Source organism: Macaca mulatta, chromosome 11 (assembly GCF_049350105.2).
Source record: "Macaca mulatta isolate MMU2019108-1 chromosome 11, T2T-MMU8v2.0, whole genome shotgun sequence".
In the NCBI taxonomy this organism is placed as follows: Eukaryota; Metazoa; Chordata; class Mammalia; order Primates; family Cercopithecidae; genus Macaca; species Macaca mulatta.
In genome coordinates, this window is record NC_133416.1 from 139,298,564 (window position 1) to 139,318,664 (window position 20,101).

Genomic DNA, 20,101 nt, shown 5'->3' on the forward strand with positions numbered 1-20,101 from the left:
TGGCGCGCGCCTGCGAGGACCGCTGGAGCCCGGAGGCGGAGGCTGCGGTGGGCGGCGACCCCCTTCCAGGGCGGAGCCTCCCCTGCGCCCCAGCGTCTGTGGAACAGGGACGGGGCGCGGGGCTGAGGCCACACGAGGGCCGCACAGGGTGGGTGCCACTGAGGGTCTGGGGGCCGAGCTCATGGGAGGGGACCCGGCAGCGGAGAGGAGCGGGGCCGGCGTGGGCTCGGAGTTTCCCCTGCTCCGCTGGGCGGGCGACAGCACCCAGGAGGCGGCGGCGGCGCGACCACTGCTCACACGTTTCGCCGCGCGGCCGCGGTGCCGGATGCGGGAGGGCCTCGTGTCCCGTCCCTGACGCCCCCAATCCCCGCCCCCAACACCCCAAAATCCCCGCCCCCAACACCCTAATCTCCGCCCCCATCCCACCCCGCAAATCCCCCTCATCCCTGTCTCCGCCCCGCCACTTCTCCGGAAGAATTTTTGTCCCCGCTCGGCCGCCGTCCAGCCGCTCGTTCCACTTCCGCCTTCGCCCACGTGGTCCGGCTCCGGCTCAGTCAGCCGCGTAGTGAGTGGGGCCTGACGCTAGGCTATCTTCTCTGGTCCCGACGCGGGTGGTCCGGGTCTTTTCGACTCCCGAGGAAAGCCCACTGGGCGGGGAGGGAGGTGAAGGGGCTGGGGAGGTCAGAGGTTAACCTGGGTGTCAGGGGACGTTGGAGTTTATCCGTCAGGGTCCCGGGGCGGTCTGGGGACAGCAGAGGCGGGGCTGGGGAGCGGGGCCCGAGGGGTCAGGGGTCAGCAGGAGCGAGGCTGGGGCATCAAGGTCCGAGAGGTCAGGGGCCAGCAGGAGCGGGCTTGGGGTGTGCGGGTCCGAGAGGTCAGAGGTTAGCTAGAGAGGGGTTGGGGCGCCGGGTTCCCGGAGGTCAGGGGTCAGCAGGAACAGGGCAGCAGCGTCAGGGTCCGAGAGGTTAGGGGTCGGCAGAGGCGGGGCTGGGACCCTGGGGGTCAGGGCTCGGGGGTCAGGGCGGGGTCGGGTTCGCTGGTAGCCTGCGCATGGGCCTCCAGCTTCGCGCGCTGTTGGGAGCCTGCGGACGGTGGACCCTGCGCCTGGGACCGCGTCCGTCCTGGTAATGACCGCGACGCCGGGCGACCCCGCCACGCCCGCCCAGCCCAGCCCACCCGACCCCACCCCGCGCGGTGCCGACCGGACCCCAGCTCACGCTGCCCTTCTCCGCAGCTCGCCGCGCATGGCGGGGAACGCGGAGCCACCGCCCGCGGGATCCGCGCGCCCCCAGGATCGGAGGTCCCGCAGTTGCTGGGCCGGGGGTGCCCGCGTCTGGGAGGACGGAGAGCATCCGGCGAAGAAGGTCAAGAGCGATGGGGACGAGGAGCGGCGCGGGAAGCTGCCCAAGCGCAAGATCGTGCTGCTCATGGCCTACTCGGGCAAGGGCTACCACGGCATGCAGGTGTGGCCGCCCGGGAAGCGGCGGGTCCCGCGGGGCTTAGGTGCGGGTGCGGCCGCGGTGGAAGCGGTGGGTCCGGCTGGGTTTAGGTGCAGGCCCAAGCAGCTTTCACTGGTCCTGCTGCACGCGAGCTGCTGCCTTCCATCAGGCCTGGCCCTGCCGCTAACCACTGGGATCTGAGGCGGGATTCACTTCCTGTGTGCTCGAGTCCTCGTCTTTAGGATGGGAGTGCTGACAGCACCTGCTAAATAGGGTGTGAAGATGAGCTAGGTGTACTGACGCTCATTGCTGAGAACAGTGGACAGCGCGTTGCAGCTCAGAAGAGCCTGCCCTCGTGTGCGTTAAAGGGACAGAGCTAAGTATTAAAGTTGTGAGGATTCTCTCCTCAGCCCACTTCCTTTTCTGGAAAGTAGAGGGTGTGGATGCATTCAGGTAGGCGTATTTTTTTTTTCTTTTTGAGGCATGGTCTTCCTTTGTGGCCCAGGCTGGAATGCAGTGGTGCATCCACTGCTCGCTGCAGCCTCCACCTTCTGGGCTCAAGAGATCCTCCTACCTCAGCCTCCCAAGCATTGAGGACTGTAAGTGTCCTTGACCTCACGGCCCGAATACTTTTTTTTTTTTTTTTTTTGAGACGGAGTCTCGCTTTGTCGCCCCCAGTGGCGTGATCTCGGCTCACTGCAAGCTCCGCTTCCCAGGTTCACGCCATTCTCCCGCCTCAGCCTCCAGAGTAGCTGGGACTACAGGCGCCCGCCACCACGCCAGGCTAATTTCTTCTTTTTGTATTTTTAGTAGAGACGGGGTTTCACCGTGTTAGCCAGGATGGTCTCGATCTCCTGACTTCGTGATCCGCCTGCCTCGGCCTCCCAAAGTGCTGGGATTACAGGCTTGAGCCACCGCGTCCGGCCTAATTTTTTTTAAAAATTTACAGAAATGGGGACTTGCTAAGTTTCTTATTATTTATGGGAATGGGGGCTCGCTGTGCTGCCCAGGCTGCTCTCGAACTCCTGGGCTCAAGCCATCCTCCTGCCTCAGCCTCCCCGTGTTGTGATTACAGGTATGAGCCACTGCGACTGGCCTCAGGTAGACGTTCCTTTTTTTCCTTTTTGTAATTAACACTGTGGCTTTGCCTGGTTCTGTGTTCTTTAAGCATCTTTAAGCTTATCCACAGAAGTTCGTGCAGTGCATGCAGTGTCTGACTGAAACAAAAGTTTAAGAAAATAATGCTTAACTTTGGCAGTTGTTGTAACAGCTTTTATGGCGAAAGTTACAAATAATGGATTGCTTTTTTTTTTGGAAAGAGAGTCTCGCTCTGTCGCCCAGGCTGGAGTGCAGTGGTGGGATTTTGGCTCACTGCAACCTCCACCTCCCGGGTTCCAGTGATTCTTGTGCCTCAGCCTCCTGAGTACCTGGGACTATAGGCGCCTGCCACCACGCCCGGCTAGTTTTTTATTTTTAGTAGAGACGGGGTTTCACCATGTTGGTCAGGCTGGCCTTGAACTCCTGATCTCAGATTATCCTCCTGCCTCCGTCTCCCAAAGTGCTGGAATTACAGGGGTGAACTACCGAGCCCAGCCAACCACTGTGCACTGCAATCTCTGCCTCCCAGATTCAAGTGATTCTCCTGTCTCAGCCTCTTGAGTAGCTGGAATTAAAAGCATACCTGACTAACTTTTATTTGTATTTTTTTTGAGACAGCGTTTTCTTCTGTCGCCTAGGCTGGAGTGCAGTGGTGCACTATCGGTTCACTGCAGCTTCCACTTCCCAGGTTCAAGCGATTTCTCCTGTCTCAGGAGCCCGCCACCACGCCTGGCTACTTTTTGTATTTTTGGTAGACACAGGGTTTCACTATGTGGGCTAGACTAGTCTCGAACTCCTGACCTCAGGTGATCCACCCGCCTTGGCCTCCCAAAGTGCTGGGATTACAGGTATGAGCCACTGTGCCTGGCCATGGATTACTTTATATCTGATGTTATATTGTTTAAGTATAGGTAGCACCCACGGCACTGATGTCATAACTGACAGATTGTGGAAGTAGGTGTGTACACAGGTTCAGTCAAACCTGCGTTTTGATTCCATTCCACGCTACCCATCCCCTGGCGTGGAACAGCCCGGGCTCAGGGCGAGTGAGCAGAATACAGTGTTTTCATGTGAGCATGGCAGCTCACACTTGTAATCTCAGCGCTTCAGGCCAGAGGAGCGCTTGAGACCAGGAGTTTGAGACCAGCCTGGGCAACATGGCGACCCCCATCTGCAAAATATAAAACCTGTTTTTGTCTCCTTTTTCCAGAGGAATGTTGGGTCCTCACAATTCAAAACAATTGAAGATGACTTGGTGTCTGCCCTCGTCCGGTCAGGCTGTATTCCTGAAAATCATGGCGAGGACATGAGGAAAATGTCCTTCCAGCGCTGCGCCCGGACAGACAAGGTGGGTGACGGCCTTTTCTGCCCCTTCCCGGCTGATACGAGCAGCACCCGGCCCACTTTCCAGCTCAGTGTCCTGACTTGTTGTGCTGCTTCTGAGCACATATGATGTGCAAATCAAACTAGCCTACACCTTACGTAGGTGAGATGTCCAGGAGCCTGGTCAGCTCAGGTATAGCCGGATCTAGGTGCTTCCTGCCAGCGGGGCTCTGTGTTCTCTCTGGTCTTTGCTTTCTCTTGTGTTGATTCTGTTCTCAGGGACATACATTCCTATGTTGATTCTGTTCTCAGGGACATGCATTCCTGCAGGTGGCCCAGGGGCAGCCGCAACGTCTGCCTTCGACCCTCCAATCAGGCTCACTCTGAGGCAAATGTGATTGTGTGGCTCCGAAGGCAGAGAGCCACACTTGTATGATGCAGCATTCTCTTTTCTTTCCTTTTTTAGAGTCAGGGTCTCATTCTCTTGTCCAGGCTGGAGTGCAGTGGCACGATCCGGGCTCACTGCAGTCTCAAACTCCTGGGCTCACGCAGTCCTCCTGCTTCAGCTTCCCGAGTAGCTGGGTGAATTGGTCTGTTTTCATGCTGTTATAAAGAACTGCCCAAGATTGGGCAATTTATAAAGAAAGAGGTTTAACTGACTTAGTGCCACATAGCTGGGGAGGCCTCCGGAAACTTAGATCGTGGTGGCAGGCGCGAGAGAGTGAGGAGGGTAAGGGGAAGAGCCCCTTATAAAACCGCCAGATGTTGTGAGAACTCACTCTCGGTTACGAGAACAGCATGGGGGAAACCGTGCGCATGATCCAGTCACCTCCCACCAGGTCTTCCCTAGACATGTGGGGATTACCATGCAACACGAGAATTGGCAGGGACACAGCAAACCATCTCACTGGAACGACAGGCACTCCACCATGCCTGGCTAAATTTTTTTTTTTTTAAATATGAGGTCTTGCTATGCTGCCCAGGGGTCTCAAACTCCTGGGCTCTGGTGATTTTCCCACTTTGGCTTCCCAAAGTGCTGGGATTTACAGGCATGAACCACCACATCTGGCTTGAAATTAATAAATAATTCGCTGTATTATAAACTCAGTATATTCAGGATATCCTTATTTCAGTGTGTAATCCATATAAAAATCTCTTCATGGGATAAATGTAATACTGTTTTTGTGTGTGTGCTAAGTCCACACTCATCACATCTCCACCACCCTGGACCCGTTACATGGTCTCAGCTGCGTGGGGCTGGTGACCCAGCACTGACCCTTCAGAACCACAAGGCTGAGTTCCCGTTTCCGAAGGGTTTGCACATCCACCCCGGACGCTGCTGCTGGCTGTGTGGCAGCACATGCCAAGTGGTCCTGTGACGCCACATTGCTGTGCTTGGAACTGAACCATGGGATTGGATGTGGGCAGAGTGGCCCGCCACAGGGAATGGAGATGTCTTTAAGGAGGGACCCAGTGTAGGGTCCAGCCCTACAGGGCCTGTGGGTTTTCTTTCGTGTGCAGAGACGAGAGATCGTAGAAAAATAAAGACATGAGACAGAGAGATAGAAGGAAGGACAGCTGGGCCCAGGGGACCACTGCCACCAGTGTGTGGAGTCTGGTGGTGGTCCTGAATGCCCGGTGCACTGCTGTTTATTATATACAAGGCAAGGGGGCAGGGTAAGGGGTATGAGTCGTCTCAAGTGATGGATAAGGGCACACGAGTGACGTGTCCATGGGACGGGGGTCTTTCCCTTTGTGGTAGCTGAGGCGGAGAGGGGGACAGCATACATCAGCATTTCTTCTATGCGCTTGTCAGAAAGATCAAAGACTTTAATGCTTTCACTAATTCTGCTACTGCTATCTTCTAAGAACTTAAAAGGAGGAGCCAGATGTACAGGCGGAACATGAAAGTGACAAGGAGTGTGACCTTTGAAGCACAGCCCCACAGGAGACGTTTAAGCCTCCGGATGACTGCGGGCAGGCCTGGGTCATGTCAGGCCTCCCACGAGAGGTGGTGGAGCAGAGTGTTCTCTGACTGCCCCAGGGAAAGGGAGACTCCCTTTCCCGGTCTGCTAAGTAGCAGGTGCCTTCCCAGGCACTGGCGCTACCACTAGACCAAGCAGCCCTTATCTGGGAGTGACCGAGGACTCACACTCTTGTCTTCTGGTCACCTCTCACAGTGTCCCTTCAGCTCCTGACTCTGTATGGCCTGGTTTTTCCTAGGTTATAATTATAGAACAGAGATTATTATAATAATAAAGAACAATACTACAAATATTGATATTATTTATAATCATATCTGTATCCTATTTCTAGTATAACTTTTCTTATTCTAATTATTTTCTTTATTATACTGGAACAGCTCGTGCCTTCAGTCTCTCGCCTCGGCACCTGGGTGGCTTGCCGCCCGCAGCCCAACATTTGGCAGACAGGGACAGCACAGCTGGAGAAAACAGATAGCTTTTCTGTAGCATGTAGAAGGCATCAGTGAATGTGATACGTGTCATCCTTGCCTGTCAGAGTATCTGGCTCTAACATGGCTCTCAGGCTGCCTGAGGGCATTGAGGGTCTCTCAGAGACATAACTTTTTGCCGGTCAGGATCCCCAGGAATCTGAATAAAGCTATGGCTCTTGTTCCCACAAACACCTAGTTTCAAAGGCACACAGGTCCCTGGGGATCCATGGACGCATGCTGGAGCCATCGTGTAGAGGGGAGAACACAAGAGGGACCCACAAGTTCGCTCCTAGTGGGTGATGCATTTGATGGCCCAAGGTAGAGAATTCTGTGGGTCTTACTATTTCCATTTTCTTTTTGATTCTCCATTTACAGCTCTCTGATTGTTTTTAGGGAAGAAGAAAGTAACAATTTGTTCAAGCTGATGAAGAGAGCATTTCAAAATAGGGTCCTTGTATTTATTTTTAGTTCTGCTGTTATTAGAGAGAGAGTTTCGTTCTAATATGTTTTCTCACTTGCAATTGGAAAACCTGCAGAAGTAGATCCATGAGGCCGACATGGTCGCACCCGAGTGCCCTGCCCTTCGGGTGAAAACAGTAACATCTTACAATTTTTATTATTTATTTGTTTATTTATTTTTGAGACAGTTTCACTCTTGTTGCCCAGGCTGAAGTGCAATGGCGGGATCTCAGCTCACCGCAACCTCCACCTCCGGGGTTCAAGCCATTCTTCTGCCTCAGCCTCCCAAATAGCTGGGACTACAGGCATGTGCCAACAAGCCTGGCTAATTTTGTATTTTTAGTAGAGATGGGGTTTCTCCATGTTGATCAGGCTGGTCTCGAACTCCTGACCTCAGGTGATCCGCCCTCCTCGGCCTCCCAAAATGCTGGGATAGCAGGTGTGAGCCGCCATGCCCGGCCTATTATTTTTTTGTGTGTGTGTGTATTTCTGCTGTTTAACATTTTGTTTTTGTTTCAGATTTTAAAAATAGCTTTATTGAAATATAATTCACTCTTGGCTGGGCGCGGTGGCTCATGCCTGTAATCCCAGCACTTTGGGAGTCTGAGGCGGGTGGATCACTTGAGGTCAGGAATTTGAGACCAGCCTGGCCAACATGGAGAAACCATGTCTCTACTAAAAATACAAAATTAGCCGGGTGTGGTGGTGGGTGCCTGTAATCCCAACTACTCAGGAGGCCGAGGCAGGAGAATTGTGTGAACCTGGGAGGCGGAGGTTGCAGTGAGCCAAGATGGTGCACTCCAGCCTAGGTGACAGAGTGAGACTCCATCTCAAAAAAAATAGCAAAAAAAGAAATAGAATTCACTCTTATACAGTTGACCCATTGAAAGTGTACAGTTCAGGCCAGGCTTGGTGGCTTATGCCTGTAATCCCAGCACTCTGGGAGGCCAAGGCGGGTGGATCACCTGAGTTCAGGAGTTCGAGACCAGCCTGGTCAATATGGTAAAACCCTGTCTCTACTAAAAATACAAAAATTAGCCAGGTGTGGTGGCACATGCCTGTAATCCCAGCTACTCAGGAGGCTGAGGCAGGAGAATCGTTTGAATCCGAGAGGTGGAGGTTGCAGTGAGCTGAGATCATGCCATTATATTCCAGCCTGAGCAACAAGAGTGAAACTTCATCTGAAAACAAAACGAAAAAACCTAAAAGAAAGTGTACGGTTCAAGCTGGGTGTGGTGGCTCACACCTGTAATCCCAGTACTTTGGGAGGCCAAAGTGGATGGATCACTTGAGGCCGGGAGTTCGAGACCAGCCTGGCCAACATGACAAAATCCCATCTCTACTAAAGATACAAAAATTAGCCAGGCGTGGTGAGTCACACCTGTAATCCCAGCTACTTGCGAGGCTGAGGCATGAGAATCTCTTGAACACAGAAGACGAAGGTGGCAGTGAGTCGAGATTGCATCACTGAGCTCCAGCCTGGCAAAAAAAAAAAAAAAAGAAGAAGAACGTATACAGTTCAGTGGTTCCAGTATATTCACAGAGCTGTGCAGCCATCACCACAGCCAGACATAGGCCATCCTAGAGATACCGGGTGTCCCTCTGCTGTTGTCCCTACTCCCCCAGGATGTCTCCGATATTCTCACTTCAACTTCTTGTCAGTACAAAGTGTTTGGCAATGAGATGTATTTTCTTTCTCTTTTTAGGCGCTAAGTCTTTGAAATCTGTTGTGTATTTACCTAAAGTCATCTTGTTTCAGAACAGCTCGTTTCCTTCTGTCACGTTCCATGTGTGGGTCTGGCCAGTGGAACATCTCAACAGTTTTACTCTCCAACTTTTTATTTTGAAAATTTCATACCGGCCGGGCGCGGTGGCTCAAGCCTGTAATCCCAGCACTTTGGGAGGCCGAGACGGGCGGATCACGAGGTCAGGAGATCGAGAGACGATCCCGGCTAACACGGTGAAACCCCGTCTCTACTAAAAAATACAAAAAAATAGCCGGGCGAGGTGGCGGGCGCCTGTAGTCCCAGCTACTCGGGAGGCTGAGGCAGGAGAATGGCGTGAACCCGGGAGGCGGAGCTTGCAGTGAGCTGAGATCCGGCCACTGCACTCCAGCCTGGGCGACAGAGCAAGACTCCGTCTCAAAAAAAAAAAAAAAAAAAAAAAAAAATTTCAAAGTCTTTTTTTTTTTTTTTTTTTTTCTTTTGAGACGGAGTCTTGCTCTGTCGCCCAGGCTGGAGTGCAGTGGCCGGATCTCAGCTCACTGCAAGCTCCGCCTCCCGGGTTCACGCCATTCTCCTGGCTCAGCCTCCCGAGTAGCTGGGACTACAGGCGCCCACCACCTCGCCCGGCTAGTTTTTTTTTTTGTATTTTAGTAGAGACGGGGTTTCACCGTGTTAGCCAGGATGGTCTCGATCTCCTGACCTCGTGATCCGCCCGTCTCGGCCTCCCAAAGTGCTGGGATTACAGGCTTGAGCCACCGCGCCCGGCCTTTTTTGTATTTTTTTTTTTTTTTTTTTTTGAGACAGAGTCTCGCTCTGTCGCCCAGGCTGGAGTGCAGTGGCCGGATCTCAGCTCACTGCAAGCTCCGCCTCCCGGGTTCACGCCATTCTCCTGCCTCAGCCTCCCGAGTAGCTGGGACTATAGGCGCCCGCCACCACGCCCGGCTAGTTTTTTGTATTTTTTAGTAGAGACGGGGTTTCACCGTGTTAGCCAGGATGGTCTCGATCTCCTGACCTCGTGATCCGCCCATCTCGGCCTCCCAAAGTGCTGGGATTACAGGCGTGAGCCACCGTGCCCGGCCCATAAAAGTCTTAATGATAATACCGTGAGCACCCACATAGTCTTCCCAGATTCACCAAGGTTAGGTTTTTACCATATTGGCATAGTTGTGTGTGTGTGTGTGTTTCAATTCATTTTATTTTTTGAGATGGAGTTTCACTCTTGTTGCCCAGGTTGGAGTTCAATGGCATGATCTCGGCTCACTGCAACCTCCATCTCCCGGGTTCAAGTGATTCTCCAGCCTCAGTCTCCCAAGTAGCTGGGATTGCAGGCGCCCGCCACCACTCCAGCTAATTTGTTGTATTTTTAGTAAAAACAGGGTTTCCCATGTTGGTAAGGCTGGTCTTGAACGACCGACTTCAGGTGATCCGCTTGCCCCGGCCTCCCAAAGTGCTAGGATTACAGGCGTGAGCCACCGTACCCGACCCGTTTTTTTTTGTTTGTTTTCTTTTTATTTATCTTTCTTTACCTTTTTTGAGACAGAATCGTGCTGTGTTGCCCAGGCTGGTCTCGAACTCTTGGGCTCAAGCCATCTTCCCACCTTAGCCTCCTGAAGTACTGGGATAATGAATGAGAGCCACTGTGCCTGGCCTTTTTTTTTTTTTTTTGAGACAGAGTCTCGCTCTGTCGCCCAGGCTGGAGTGCAGTGGCCGGATCTCAGCTCACTGCAAGCTCTGCCTCCCGGGTTCACGCCATTCTCCTGCCTCAGCCTCCTGAGTAGGTGGGACTACAGGCGCCCGCCACCTCGCCCGGCTAGTTTTTTGTATTTTTTAGTAGAGATGGGGTTTCACCGTGTTAGCTAGGATGGTCTCGATCTCCTGACCTCGTGATCTGCCTGTCTCTGCCTCCCAAAGTGCTGGGATTACAGGCGTGAGCCACCGCGCCCAGCCGTACCTGGCCTTTTGTATCTTAAAATGGAACCATTTGAGAGTAAGTTGCAGACATCATCACCCTTTACCCTGAAACATCTTAACATGAGTCTCCTAGGGACTGTGACATCCTTCAGCAACCTCACACTATAAATTATTACGCGTGTGAAATTCAGCATTGATAGAGTACCACCGTCTGACATGTCTAAAGTTGGAAACTGTCTTTTCTGTTTTCTTTCTCTTCAGCTTCTTTGTGGCATGCCTTTTATTTTTGTTAATTGGTCGGGGATCTAATCTAGGATCATTATTGGCATTCAGTTATCATGTCTCTAGAGCTTCCTTTAATCGGAAGCGATCTCCTTGGCCCGGCATGGTTGCTCACGCCTGTAATCCCAGCACTTTGTGAGACTGAGGTGGGAGGATCACTTGAGGACAGGAGTTCCAGACCAGTCTGGGCAACATAGCAAGACACTGTCTCTACAAAAAAATGTAAAAAATTCTCCAGACATTGTGCCTGCCTGTAGTCTCAGCTACTTGGGAGGCTGGGGTGGGAGGATTGCTGGAACCTGGGAGGTCGAGGTTGCTGTGAGCCAAGATGGCAACACTGCATTCCAGCCTGGGTGACAGACCAAACCTTGTCTCAAAAAGAAGCCAACAAAAAATCTATAGAAACTTACTTTAAAAAAGAGGTATAATATACAACAGTAAAGCGTGCTAGTCTTAAGCATAAGCTTCATCGGTTTTTACCTGTGTACCCACTGCCTGTCCCCAGAAGGCCCCTCCCTGTCCCCCAGGGCCACTGCTGTTCTGACTCCAGTGGGGACCACCTCCTCACTCTGCCCTTGGTTCTAAGTTGTGTTTTCTCTTTTCCCCAATCCTTGGGAGTCATATCTTTTTTTTTTTTTTGAGGTAGAATCTGACTCTGTCACCCAGGCTGGAGTGCAGTGGCAGGATCTTGGCTCATTGCAACCTCCAACCTCCCAGGCTGAAGTGATTCTCCCGCCTCAGCCTCCTGAGTAGCTGGGACTACAGGTGCACGCTACAAAACCCTGCTAATTTTTTGTATGTTTAGTAGAGATCAGGTTTCACCGTGTTGGCCAGGCTGGTCTCAAACTCCTGACCTCAGATGATCTGCTTGCCTCAGCCTCCCAAAGTGCTGGGATTACAGGCGTGAGCCACTGCACCTGGGTGGGGGTCATATCTTATGTGGGACTTTGCTTTCTGTCTGCACAGAGTCATATTTATGCTCCCTCATTTAATGTTTTCTCTTGGGCTTTGAATTCATTCGTAATAGTTTATTTTATAAGTGCTCCTGCACACACTCCGTTGGCAGATAGAGCTTTATTTTTATATCGGATGATTCCCTCCAGATGCGTTTCTAACAGCAGAATTCATGTGTGAAACAACACAAGGTCTGCGTCGTCCTTCTGTCTCAGAGACCAGTGTGCAAGGCCTGAGAGACCCACCTTCCGTCCCCGTTCTGCTCTCTTTACAGGGTGTGTCCGCAGCCGGCCAGGTGGTATCCCTGAAGGTGTGGCTGATTGACGACATTCTAGAAAAGATCAACAGCCACCTTCCCTCTCACATTCGGATCCTGGGTAAGTCTTGCAGTGCTGGCGGCCACACGCCTGGTTGTAGATGGTCTTGCAGAGACACGAGGCTATGCATGCTCTTGCCTTTTCCACCTGTCACTGATGCAGAAGTGTAGTCAGAGTTGCCTTGCAGCTGGTTCTGACCTTCTTCAGAAACGGGAGCAATGGGGCCGGGCGCGGTGGCTCAGCCTGTAATCCCAGCACTTTGGGAGGCCGAGACGGGTGGATCACGAGGTCAGGAGATTGAGACCATCCTGGCTAACCCGGTGAAACCCCGTCTCTACTAAAAAAAAATACAAAAAAACTAGCTGGGCGAGGTGGTGGGCGCCTGTAGTCCCAGCTACTCGGGAGGCTGAGGCAGGAGAATGGCGTGAACCCGGGAGGCGGAGCTTGCAGTGAGCTGAGATCCGGCCACTGCACTCCAGCCTGGGCGACCGAGCGAGACTCCATCTCAAAAAAAAAAAAACAGAAACGGGAGCAACTAGACAGGAGTAGAAGGCTTCTCATTTGCAGTGCTTGTGGCCACACGGGTGCCTTGTTTTTATCAAACACTGGATGTGAAAATCCAAATTTGTGGTTAAAATGAACAGTTGTTCCCTTTTATGGCAGTACTGATAAATGGAATTTTTAAGCCTTCTTAAAATGGAACTCTCTGCCTTTTAAGTGGCAGGTACAGGTAACTTAACGTACATACATTGATTCCTTCATTGATTCATTTATTCTGTTTGTTTTTTGAGAGTCTCACTCTGTCATCCAGGCTGGAGTCCAGTGGTGTGATCATGGCTCACTGCAGCCTCCGCCTCCCAGGTTCAAGTGGTCCTCAGCCTCCTCAGTAACTGGAACTACAAGTGTGTGCCACCACGCTTAATTTTTGAGTTTGTAGAGATGGGGTCTCATTTTGTTGCCCAGGCTGGTCTTGAACTCCTGGGCTCAAGGGATCCTCCTGCCTTGGCCTCCCAGAAGCCACTTATATTGAATGTATTGATAGGTGTGGCTGGGCGTGAATCTATCATCTTGCTCTGTTTTCTTTTCCTTTTTGTTTTGGTGTAATCCCAAGAAAACAGAACTGTTGTTTACCTGACTGGTCTGCTTGGAGAAAGGTGTTTTTTTGAGACAGGGAGACAGGGTCTTGTTCTATAGCCCAGGCTGGAGTTGCGATCACAGTTCACTGTAGCATTGACCACCTGGGCTCATGCGATCCTCCCGCCTCAGCCTGCAAGCACATGCCACCACAGCCGGCTAAATTTTAATTTTTTTGGTAGAGATGGGGTTTCGCCATGTTGCCCAGGCTGGTCTCAAACTCCTAGGCTCAATCAGTCTACCTGCCTCAGTCTTCCAAAGTGTTGGGATTACAGGCGTGAGCTGCTGTGCCCTGCCCACAGCCTGACTATTTTAAGATTCATCCATGCTGTTGTGTATGTCAGCAGTCTGTTCCTTCTCATTGCTGCGGGTGCTCCGTTCTGCGATGTATCACGGATTGTTTATACACAACCTGCTGATGACACTGGGTGATTTCCAGTTTTGGGCTGTTAGAAGTAAAGCCACTGTGAACATTTATGTATGAGTCATAAATAGGATTCAGTAATCCCTGTTGATTTTACCCACTGTTAAGTTTTTATTTTTACTTTTTTGTGACGGAGTCTTGTTCTGTTGCCCAGGCTGGAATGCAGTGGTGTGATCTCGGCTCACTGCAACCTCCACCTGCCTCCTGGGTTCAAGCGATTCTCCCACCTTGGCCTTCCCAGTAGCTGGGATTACAGGTACACACCACCACACCCGGCTAATTTTTGTATTTTTAGTAGAGATGGGGTTTCAGCATGTTGGTCAGTCTGGTCTCAAACTCCTGACCTCAGGTGATCCGCCCACCTCGGCCTCCCAAAGTGCTGGGATTATAGGCGTGAGCCACTGCACCCAGCAATAGTTTCATTTTTTATTAATTTTTTTTTTTTTTTTGAGATGGAGTTTCACTCTTGTTGCCCAGGCTGGAGTACAATGGCACGATCTTGGCTCACCACAACCTCCACCTCCCAGGTTCAAGTGATCCTCCTGCCTCAGCCTCCCGAGTAGCTGGGATTACAAGCATGTGCCACCACGCCCAGCTAATTTTGTCTTTTTAGTGAATACAGGGTTTCTCCATGTTGGTCAGGCTGGTCTTGAACTCTCGACCTCAGGTGATCCACCTGCGTTGACCTCCTGAAGTGCTGGGATTACCAGTAGCTGGGGATTACAGGCGTGAGCCACCACACCCGACAATAGTTTTATTTTTGTTATGCTGGGCTTCCTCTGCCTTCTGAGGATAATTTCCTCCTGAGAAACTTCCCATAGAATAAGTCCTCTGAAAGTTGCGTTTGAGTTCTCTTCCCATTCATTTGCATGGAAAATACTTGAGTATTCTGTAGATTAATCCCTATCATGCTCAACAGTGCCACATCTGTGCAGTTGTTGGGTAGTCGCTGTCACCCACACGCCGCGGTGCAGGCCAGCAGGGCCCTCCCCAGGTCTGCAGTGTGGCCATCTGCCGGCACTTTGCAGCCTTTCTTAGCAGTTATGTCTGGAACAACCAGAATTATGCTTGCAGCGCATCCTTGTGATGTTTAGTGTTTATGAAATGGAATCTTTAAAACCAAAAAAAAACAAAAAAGTCACTCAGAAACAAACATGACTGGAGACAAAAGCACGAGGCATGCAATGCCAGCGCCCATGGGATCCATGTGACTAGCGACCCGGGCCGGGCAGGCTGTGTGGAGGCACCCCACTGCTTGTGAGGTCACAAGGCCCAGGCCAATCCTTGTAAATGGAAAACCATAGTTGGGTGTTAAATCAGACTCCTGGCTGGGTGCGGTATCCAACACCTGTAATCCCAGCATTGTGGGAGGCTGAGGTGGGCGGATCACCAGGTCAGGAGTTCAACATGGTGAAACCCCATCTCTACTAAAAATACAAAAGTTAGCTGGGCGTGGTGGCAGGTGCCTGTAATCCCAGCTACTCAGGAGGCTGAGACAGGAGAATCACTTAAACTCGGGAGGCGGAGGTTGCAGTGAGCCGAGACTGCATCACTGTACTCCAGCTTGGGCAACAGAGTGAGACTCCATCTCAAAAAAAAAAAAAAAAAAAAAAAAAAAAAAAGACTCCTGAGGTGAGGTGGAATCCCAGCAGTCGGAGGGGCCTGCATGTCTCAGCCACAATGCAAGCTCCTGGAGGAGGTGTGCAGCCCAGCAGAGGCAAGTCCAGGCAGGGCTTTCTCCTCCTAGCCCCTGAAGTTGGTGCCCCCAGTGAGGGTTACTCTTCTAGAGTTCTTCCATTTAAACATAGATGTCCTCAACAGATTGGATCCCCCTGCATGCAGGTCTTCATTTGTCTTTAATTTTTGCTTATTCAGTATTCAACAAATACTCACTGAACACCTGTGGGGTGCTGCTAGCGCTCAAGGCATCTTGGAGGGGCCGTGCCCTCAGTTCTTGGAGACTTGTCCCTGGCCTGCGGGGCTGCATCCTTTTTTATCCTGCGAATATTCTGGCATTTATTAGGTCAGCCTGCAGTTGCTGGAATTCTAAGGTGGTTTCCAGTGTTTTTTGTTGTTGCAAACGGTGCTGCCTGTATGGCCTTGTCTGTAGAATTCACGCGACTTCTGAGCTGGGGTTACACCCTTCCCCTACATCTGGGGTTTTATTCCAGGTGGGCTGCGCCAGTTCACACTGGATCCTTTGCCAGCACTGGGTTTTAACACACCCTTTGTTTTTGTTGTTTGGATATGTGTTTAATTCCGAGATTAAGTATGCTACAGATTTAGAGTTTAGTGCACAAAAGCCCAATTCCTTTGTTTTAACAATTTTTTTTTTTGCTTTTATTATTATTATTATTATTATTTTTTGATGGAGTCTCGCTCTGTTGCCCAGGCTGGAGTGCAGTGGTATGGTCTCAGCTCACTGCAAGCTCCATCTCCCGGGTTCACACCATTCTCCTGCCTCAGCCTCCTGAGTAGCTGGGACTACAGGCACCTGCCACCACGCCTGGCTAATTTTCTGTATTTTTAGTAGAGATGGAGTTTCACCCTGTTAGCCAGGGTGGTCTTGATCTCCTGACCTCGTGATCCGCCCACCTCAGACTCCCGAAGTGCTGGGATTACAGGCGTGAGCCACCGCTCCTGGCGTATTGTTAATTATTTTTTGAGACAGAGTCTCGCTCTGACGCACAGGCTGGAGTGCAGTGGCACGATCTCAGCTCACTGCAACCTCCTCCTCATGGGTGCAAGCAATTCTCCTGCCTCAGCCTCCCGAGTAGCTGGGATTACAGGTGCCCGCCACCATGCCTGGCTAATTTTTGTATTTTTAATAGAGACGGGGTTTTGCCATGTTGCCCAGGCTGGTCTCAAACTCCTGACCTAGTGATCCACCCGCCTTGGCCTCCCAAAGTGCTGGGATTACAGGCATGAGCCACTGCACCGTGCCTAGCTGCTTTTATTATTTTAAATTCATGCATAATAATTATACACACTTATGTACAATAATATGTGGTATTTCCAGTCATGTGTAATGATCAAATAGGGCAATTAGCATAAATAGATCCATCACTCCAAGCATTTATCATTTCTTTGTATTGGAGACGTTTTGTATCTTCTCGCTATTGGAAAATTACAATAAATGGTTGTAAATTCAGTCACTTTATAGAGCACTGCACCTGTCCCTTGTGTCCACTGTCCTCCTGTGCCTATTCCCCAACCTGTGGCTGTCCCCTCCCCAGAGAAGCCGATGCTTGCTGGAGCTTGGTTGGTGCTCTGGGTGAGGAGACGCTGGGGCTCACGCTGTGCTCAGGCCGCTCCCTGGTCATCCAGGCACTTCTCACCTGCCTCTCTCCTCACTGGTCACCTCTCTCCTAGGACTGAAGCGGGTCACAGGCGGGTTTAACTCCAAGAACAGATGTGATGCCAGGACCTATTGCTACCTGCTGCCCACGTTTGCCTTTGCGCACAAGGACCGGGACGTGCAGGATGAGACCTACCGCCTGAGCGCCGAGACGCTGCAGCAGGTCAACAGGCTCCTGGCCTGCTACAAGGGCACGCACAACTTCCACAATTTCACCTCGCAGAAGGGGCCACAGGAGCCCAGCGCCCGCCGCTACATCCTGGAGATGTACTGCGAGGAACCCTTTGTGCGGGAGGGCCTGGAGTTCGCAGTGATCAGGGTGAAGGGCCAGAGCTTCATGATGCATCAGATCCGGAAGATGGTTGGCCTGGTGGTGGCCATTGTGAAGGGCTATGCCCCTGAGAGTGTGCTGGAACGCAGCTGGGGCACAGAGAAGGTGGACGTGCCCAAGGCGCCGGGACTTGGCCTGGTCCTGGAGAGGGTGCACTTCGAGAAGTACAACCAGCGCTTTGGCAACGATGGGCTGCATGAGCCGCTGGACTGGGTGCAGGAGGAGGGCAAGGTCGCAGCCTTCAAGGAGGAGCACATCTACCCCACCATCATCGGCACTGAGCGAGATGAACGCTCCATGGCCCAGTGGCTGAGCACCCTGCCCGTCCACAACTTCAGTGCCACCGCTCTCACGGCAGCTGGCACAGGCGCCAAGGTAGGGGCACAGTCCCAGCAGTGCTCAGCACAGGCCCACATTGTTCCCATTGTATAGAGGAGGGAGCCGAGGCACAGAGAAGTGTGTCACTTCCCCCAAGGCCACACAGCAGCTGCAGGAGCAGGGCCAGGCAGTCTTGAGGTGTTCCTTGTCTGCCTGCCTGCGCCACCCGCTTGCTCCACCAGGTGCTTTTCGACTCTGGGAGGGCCACCCCGGGTCAGGCTTGCTGCCGGCACGCCTACTATGGACCTGGCACGGAGCGTAATCAGCGGCTGGACAGCTGCGGACTGTAGCTTAGAACTGGAACATACGGGATTGTACGTGCAGGAGCTAAAAGCTAAGTGAATGAAATTGTCATTCTCGGCCGGGCGCGGTGGCTCAAGCCTGTAATCCCAGCACTTTGGGAGGCCGAGACGGGTGGATCACGAGGTCAGGAGATCGAGACCATCCTGGCTAACACGGTGAAACCCCATCTCTACTAAAAAATACAAAAAACTAGCCGGGCGAGGTGGCGGGCACCTGTAGTCCCAGCTACTCAGGAGGCTGAGGCAGGAGAATGGCGTAAACCCGGGAGGTGGAGCTTGCAGTGAGCTGAGATCATGCCACTGCACCCCAGCCTGGGCGACAGAGCAAGACTCCGTCTCAAAAAAAAAAAAAAAAAGAAAAGAAATTATCATTCTCAGTTCTTTGCTCTGGGGTGAGAGATGTCCCCAAAACCCTAGTTCTTTCTTTTTTTTTTTTTTTTTTTTGACACAGAGTCTCGCTCTGTTGCCCAGGCTGGAGCGCAGTGGTGCGATCTTGGCTCACTGCAAGCCCTGCCTCCTGGGTTCACATCATTCTCCTGCCTCAGCCTCCCTAGTAGCTGGGACTACAGGTGCCCACCAGCACTCCCAGCTAATTTTTTGTATTTTCAGTAGAGATGGGGTTTCACTGTGTTAGTCAGGATGGTCTTGAACTCCTGACCTTGTGATCCGCCCTCCTCAGCCTCCCAAAGTGCCGGGATTCCAGGTGTGAGCCGCCGCGGTTGGCCAGCCTGAGTTCTTTCATGGTGGCCCAGTGAGGTTTCAAAGGGTGACATCCCAGGCAGGGCTCAGGGAGATTCTTCGTGTCCCGGTATCTGTGAAAACAGAGTCCTTCCTGCATACCTGGGTGGCAAATTCAGTGTGTGCAGGCCCCAGGGAGGTAGGGTGGGCAGGCGAGGGGCCAGGCACCTGGCGAGCCGTCCTATAGATGGGGCAGTGAGAGGCCCCCAGTCCGGGGACGGCAGGGAGTAGGGGGCCAGCGGTGGCCAGGAGCCCTCGTTTCATCTGAAGGGGATACTCGTGGCTCAGTGGCAGCTGGTGGTGGCCATGTTGGAATGTGACAGTGACCGCATGCTTAAATGTTGTCGAGGGAAACCAGCGTTGCACACTGGTATGGGAAATCTTCCCCTTTTTAAGTGCTGGTAGTTAATTTTTCCCAAGCCCAGTGCAGGCTAAATACAGTGCAGGTGCCAATTTGGCCTGGGCCAGTGGATTGCTGTTGACACCACTGATGACAGGCATATATACCCCCGAGGCACCTGCATTTGTTGAGTTTCCAAATGGCTCCATTTTATTTTCTGCTGTGGTCAGTGCAGCCTGTGAGAATGTGAAGGAGCCCAACAAAGGCCCCTCTAGTGTCCCCAGCCCTTGCCTTTCCCTGCGCAGGTTCCTGACCTGGTTAAGAGATGACCGAGAACAAACGCCAGCCTCTGCCCCGATGAGGGAATGGTGGGGGCAGGGCTTCTGTGCCGAGCCTGTCATGGGCACCTCCGGGCATTCAGGAGCAGTGGGGAGAGTGCTTGCCTCTCATTCTCCATGTGCTCTTCTTCTGCAGGTGCCCAGTCCCCTGGGAGGCAGCGAAGGGGACGGAGACACCGACTGAGGCGGTGGGAGCTGCCCACCAGAGTGCCTCTGAGCAGCTCACAGTGTGTGCCCAGGCGTGCCATCCCTGTGGGCAGCAAGAAGCTGGGATCGCTGCAGCCATGTTTTCCCAGCCATGAGAACCGTGGTTTCTCAGGGCTGCCTGGCAGATGTGGCCTGGCGTCGTAACCTCAGGACCTTTCCTTGTAGGAACAGCCTTTCTCGAATCTATTTTCAGCTCTTGCATTGCACAGAAGAACCTCAGCATGTAAATAACTATTTTTTTAAAGAAGCGATTTTCTTATTAAACAAGTACAAATTTTGCTTAGTCAGTCCTTCGTTTGCCTTTTTCTTAGTCTTTTTTTACATTTTTTTCATTCAGAGAGATGAGCAGAGCATGTTATCCTGTTGAGGACAGGCCTGAGGCAGGCCCGGGAGGTTGCTCAGCCTGTAATCCCAGCACTTTGGGAGGCTGAGGTGGGCAGATCGCTTGAGTACAGGAGTTCCAGACCAGCCTGGGTAAAATGGTGAAACCGCATCTCTGCAAAAAATTAACTGGGCATGGCGGCGTGCCCTGTAGTTCAGCTGCTCAGGAGGCTGAGGTGGGAGGATTGCCTGAGTCTGGGGAAGTCGA

The 20,101-nt window shown here is 52.2% G+C and overlaps 1 protein-coding gene across 3 annotated transcripts; it reads left to right on the top strand.

Moving 5' to 3' along the window:
- The first annotated feature begins 524 nt into the window (after positions 1 to 524).
- On the top strand, positions 525 to 19,799 carry PUS1 (pseudouridine synthase 1). Of its 3 annotated transcripts, XM_077955851.1 has the most exons (7): positions 552 to 1,124; positions 1,235 to 1,463; positions 1,713 to 2,038; positions 3,748 to 3,885; positions 11,920 to 12,022; positions 16,893 to 17,584; positions 19,442 to 19,799. In XM_077955851.1, the coding sequence occupies exons 3-7, from the start codon at positions 1,883 to 1,885 to the stop codon at positions 19,487 to 19,489; spliced, it is 1,137 nt and encodes a 378-aa protein (XP_077811977.1). In that variant the 5' UTR covers positions 552 to 1,124; positions 1,235 to 1,463; positions 1,713 to 1,882; the 3' UTR covers positions 19,490 to 19,799. The 3 variants fall into 3 exon arrangements, with proteins under 3 accessions (XP_028686021.1, XP_077811977.1, XP_028686020.1); XM_028830188.2 differs by lacking the exon at positions 1,713 to 2,038 and having other exon boundaries at positions 525 to 565; XM_028830187.2 differs by lacking the exon at positions 1,713 to 2,038.
- Positions 19,800 to 20,101: the final 302 nt, after the last annotated feature.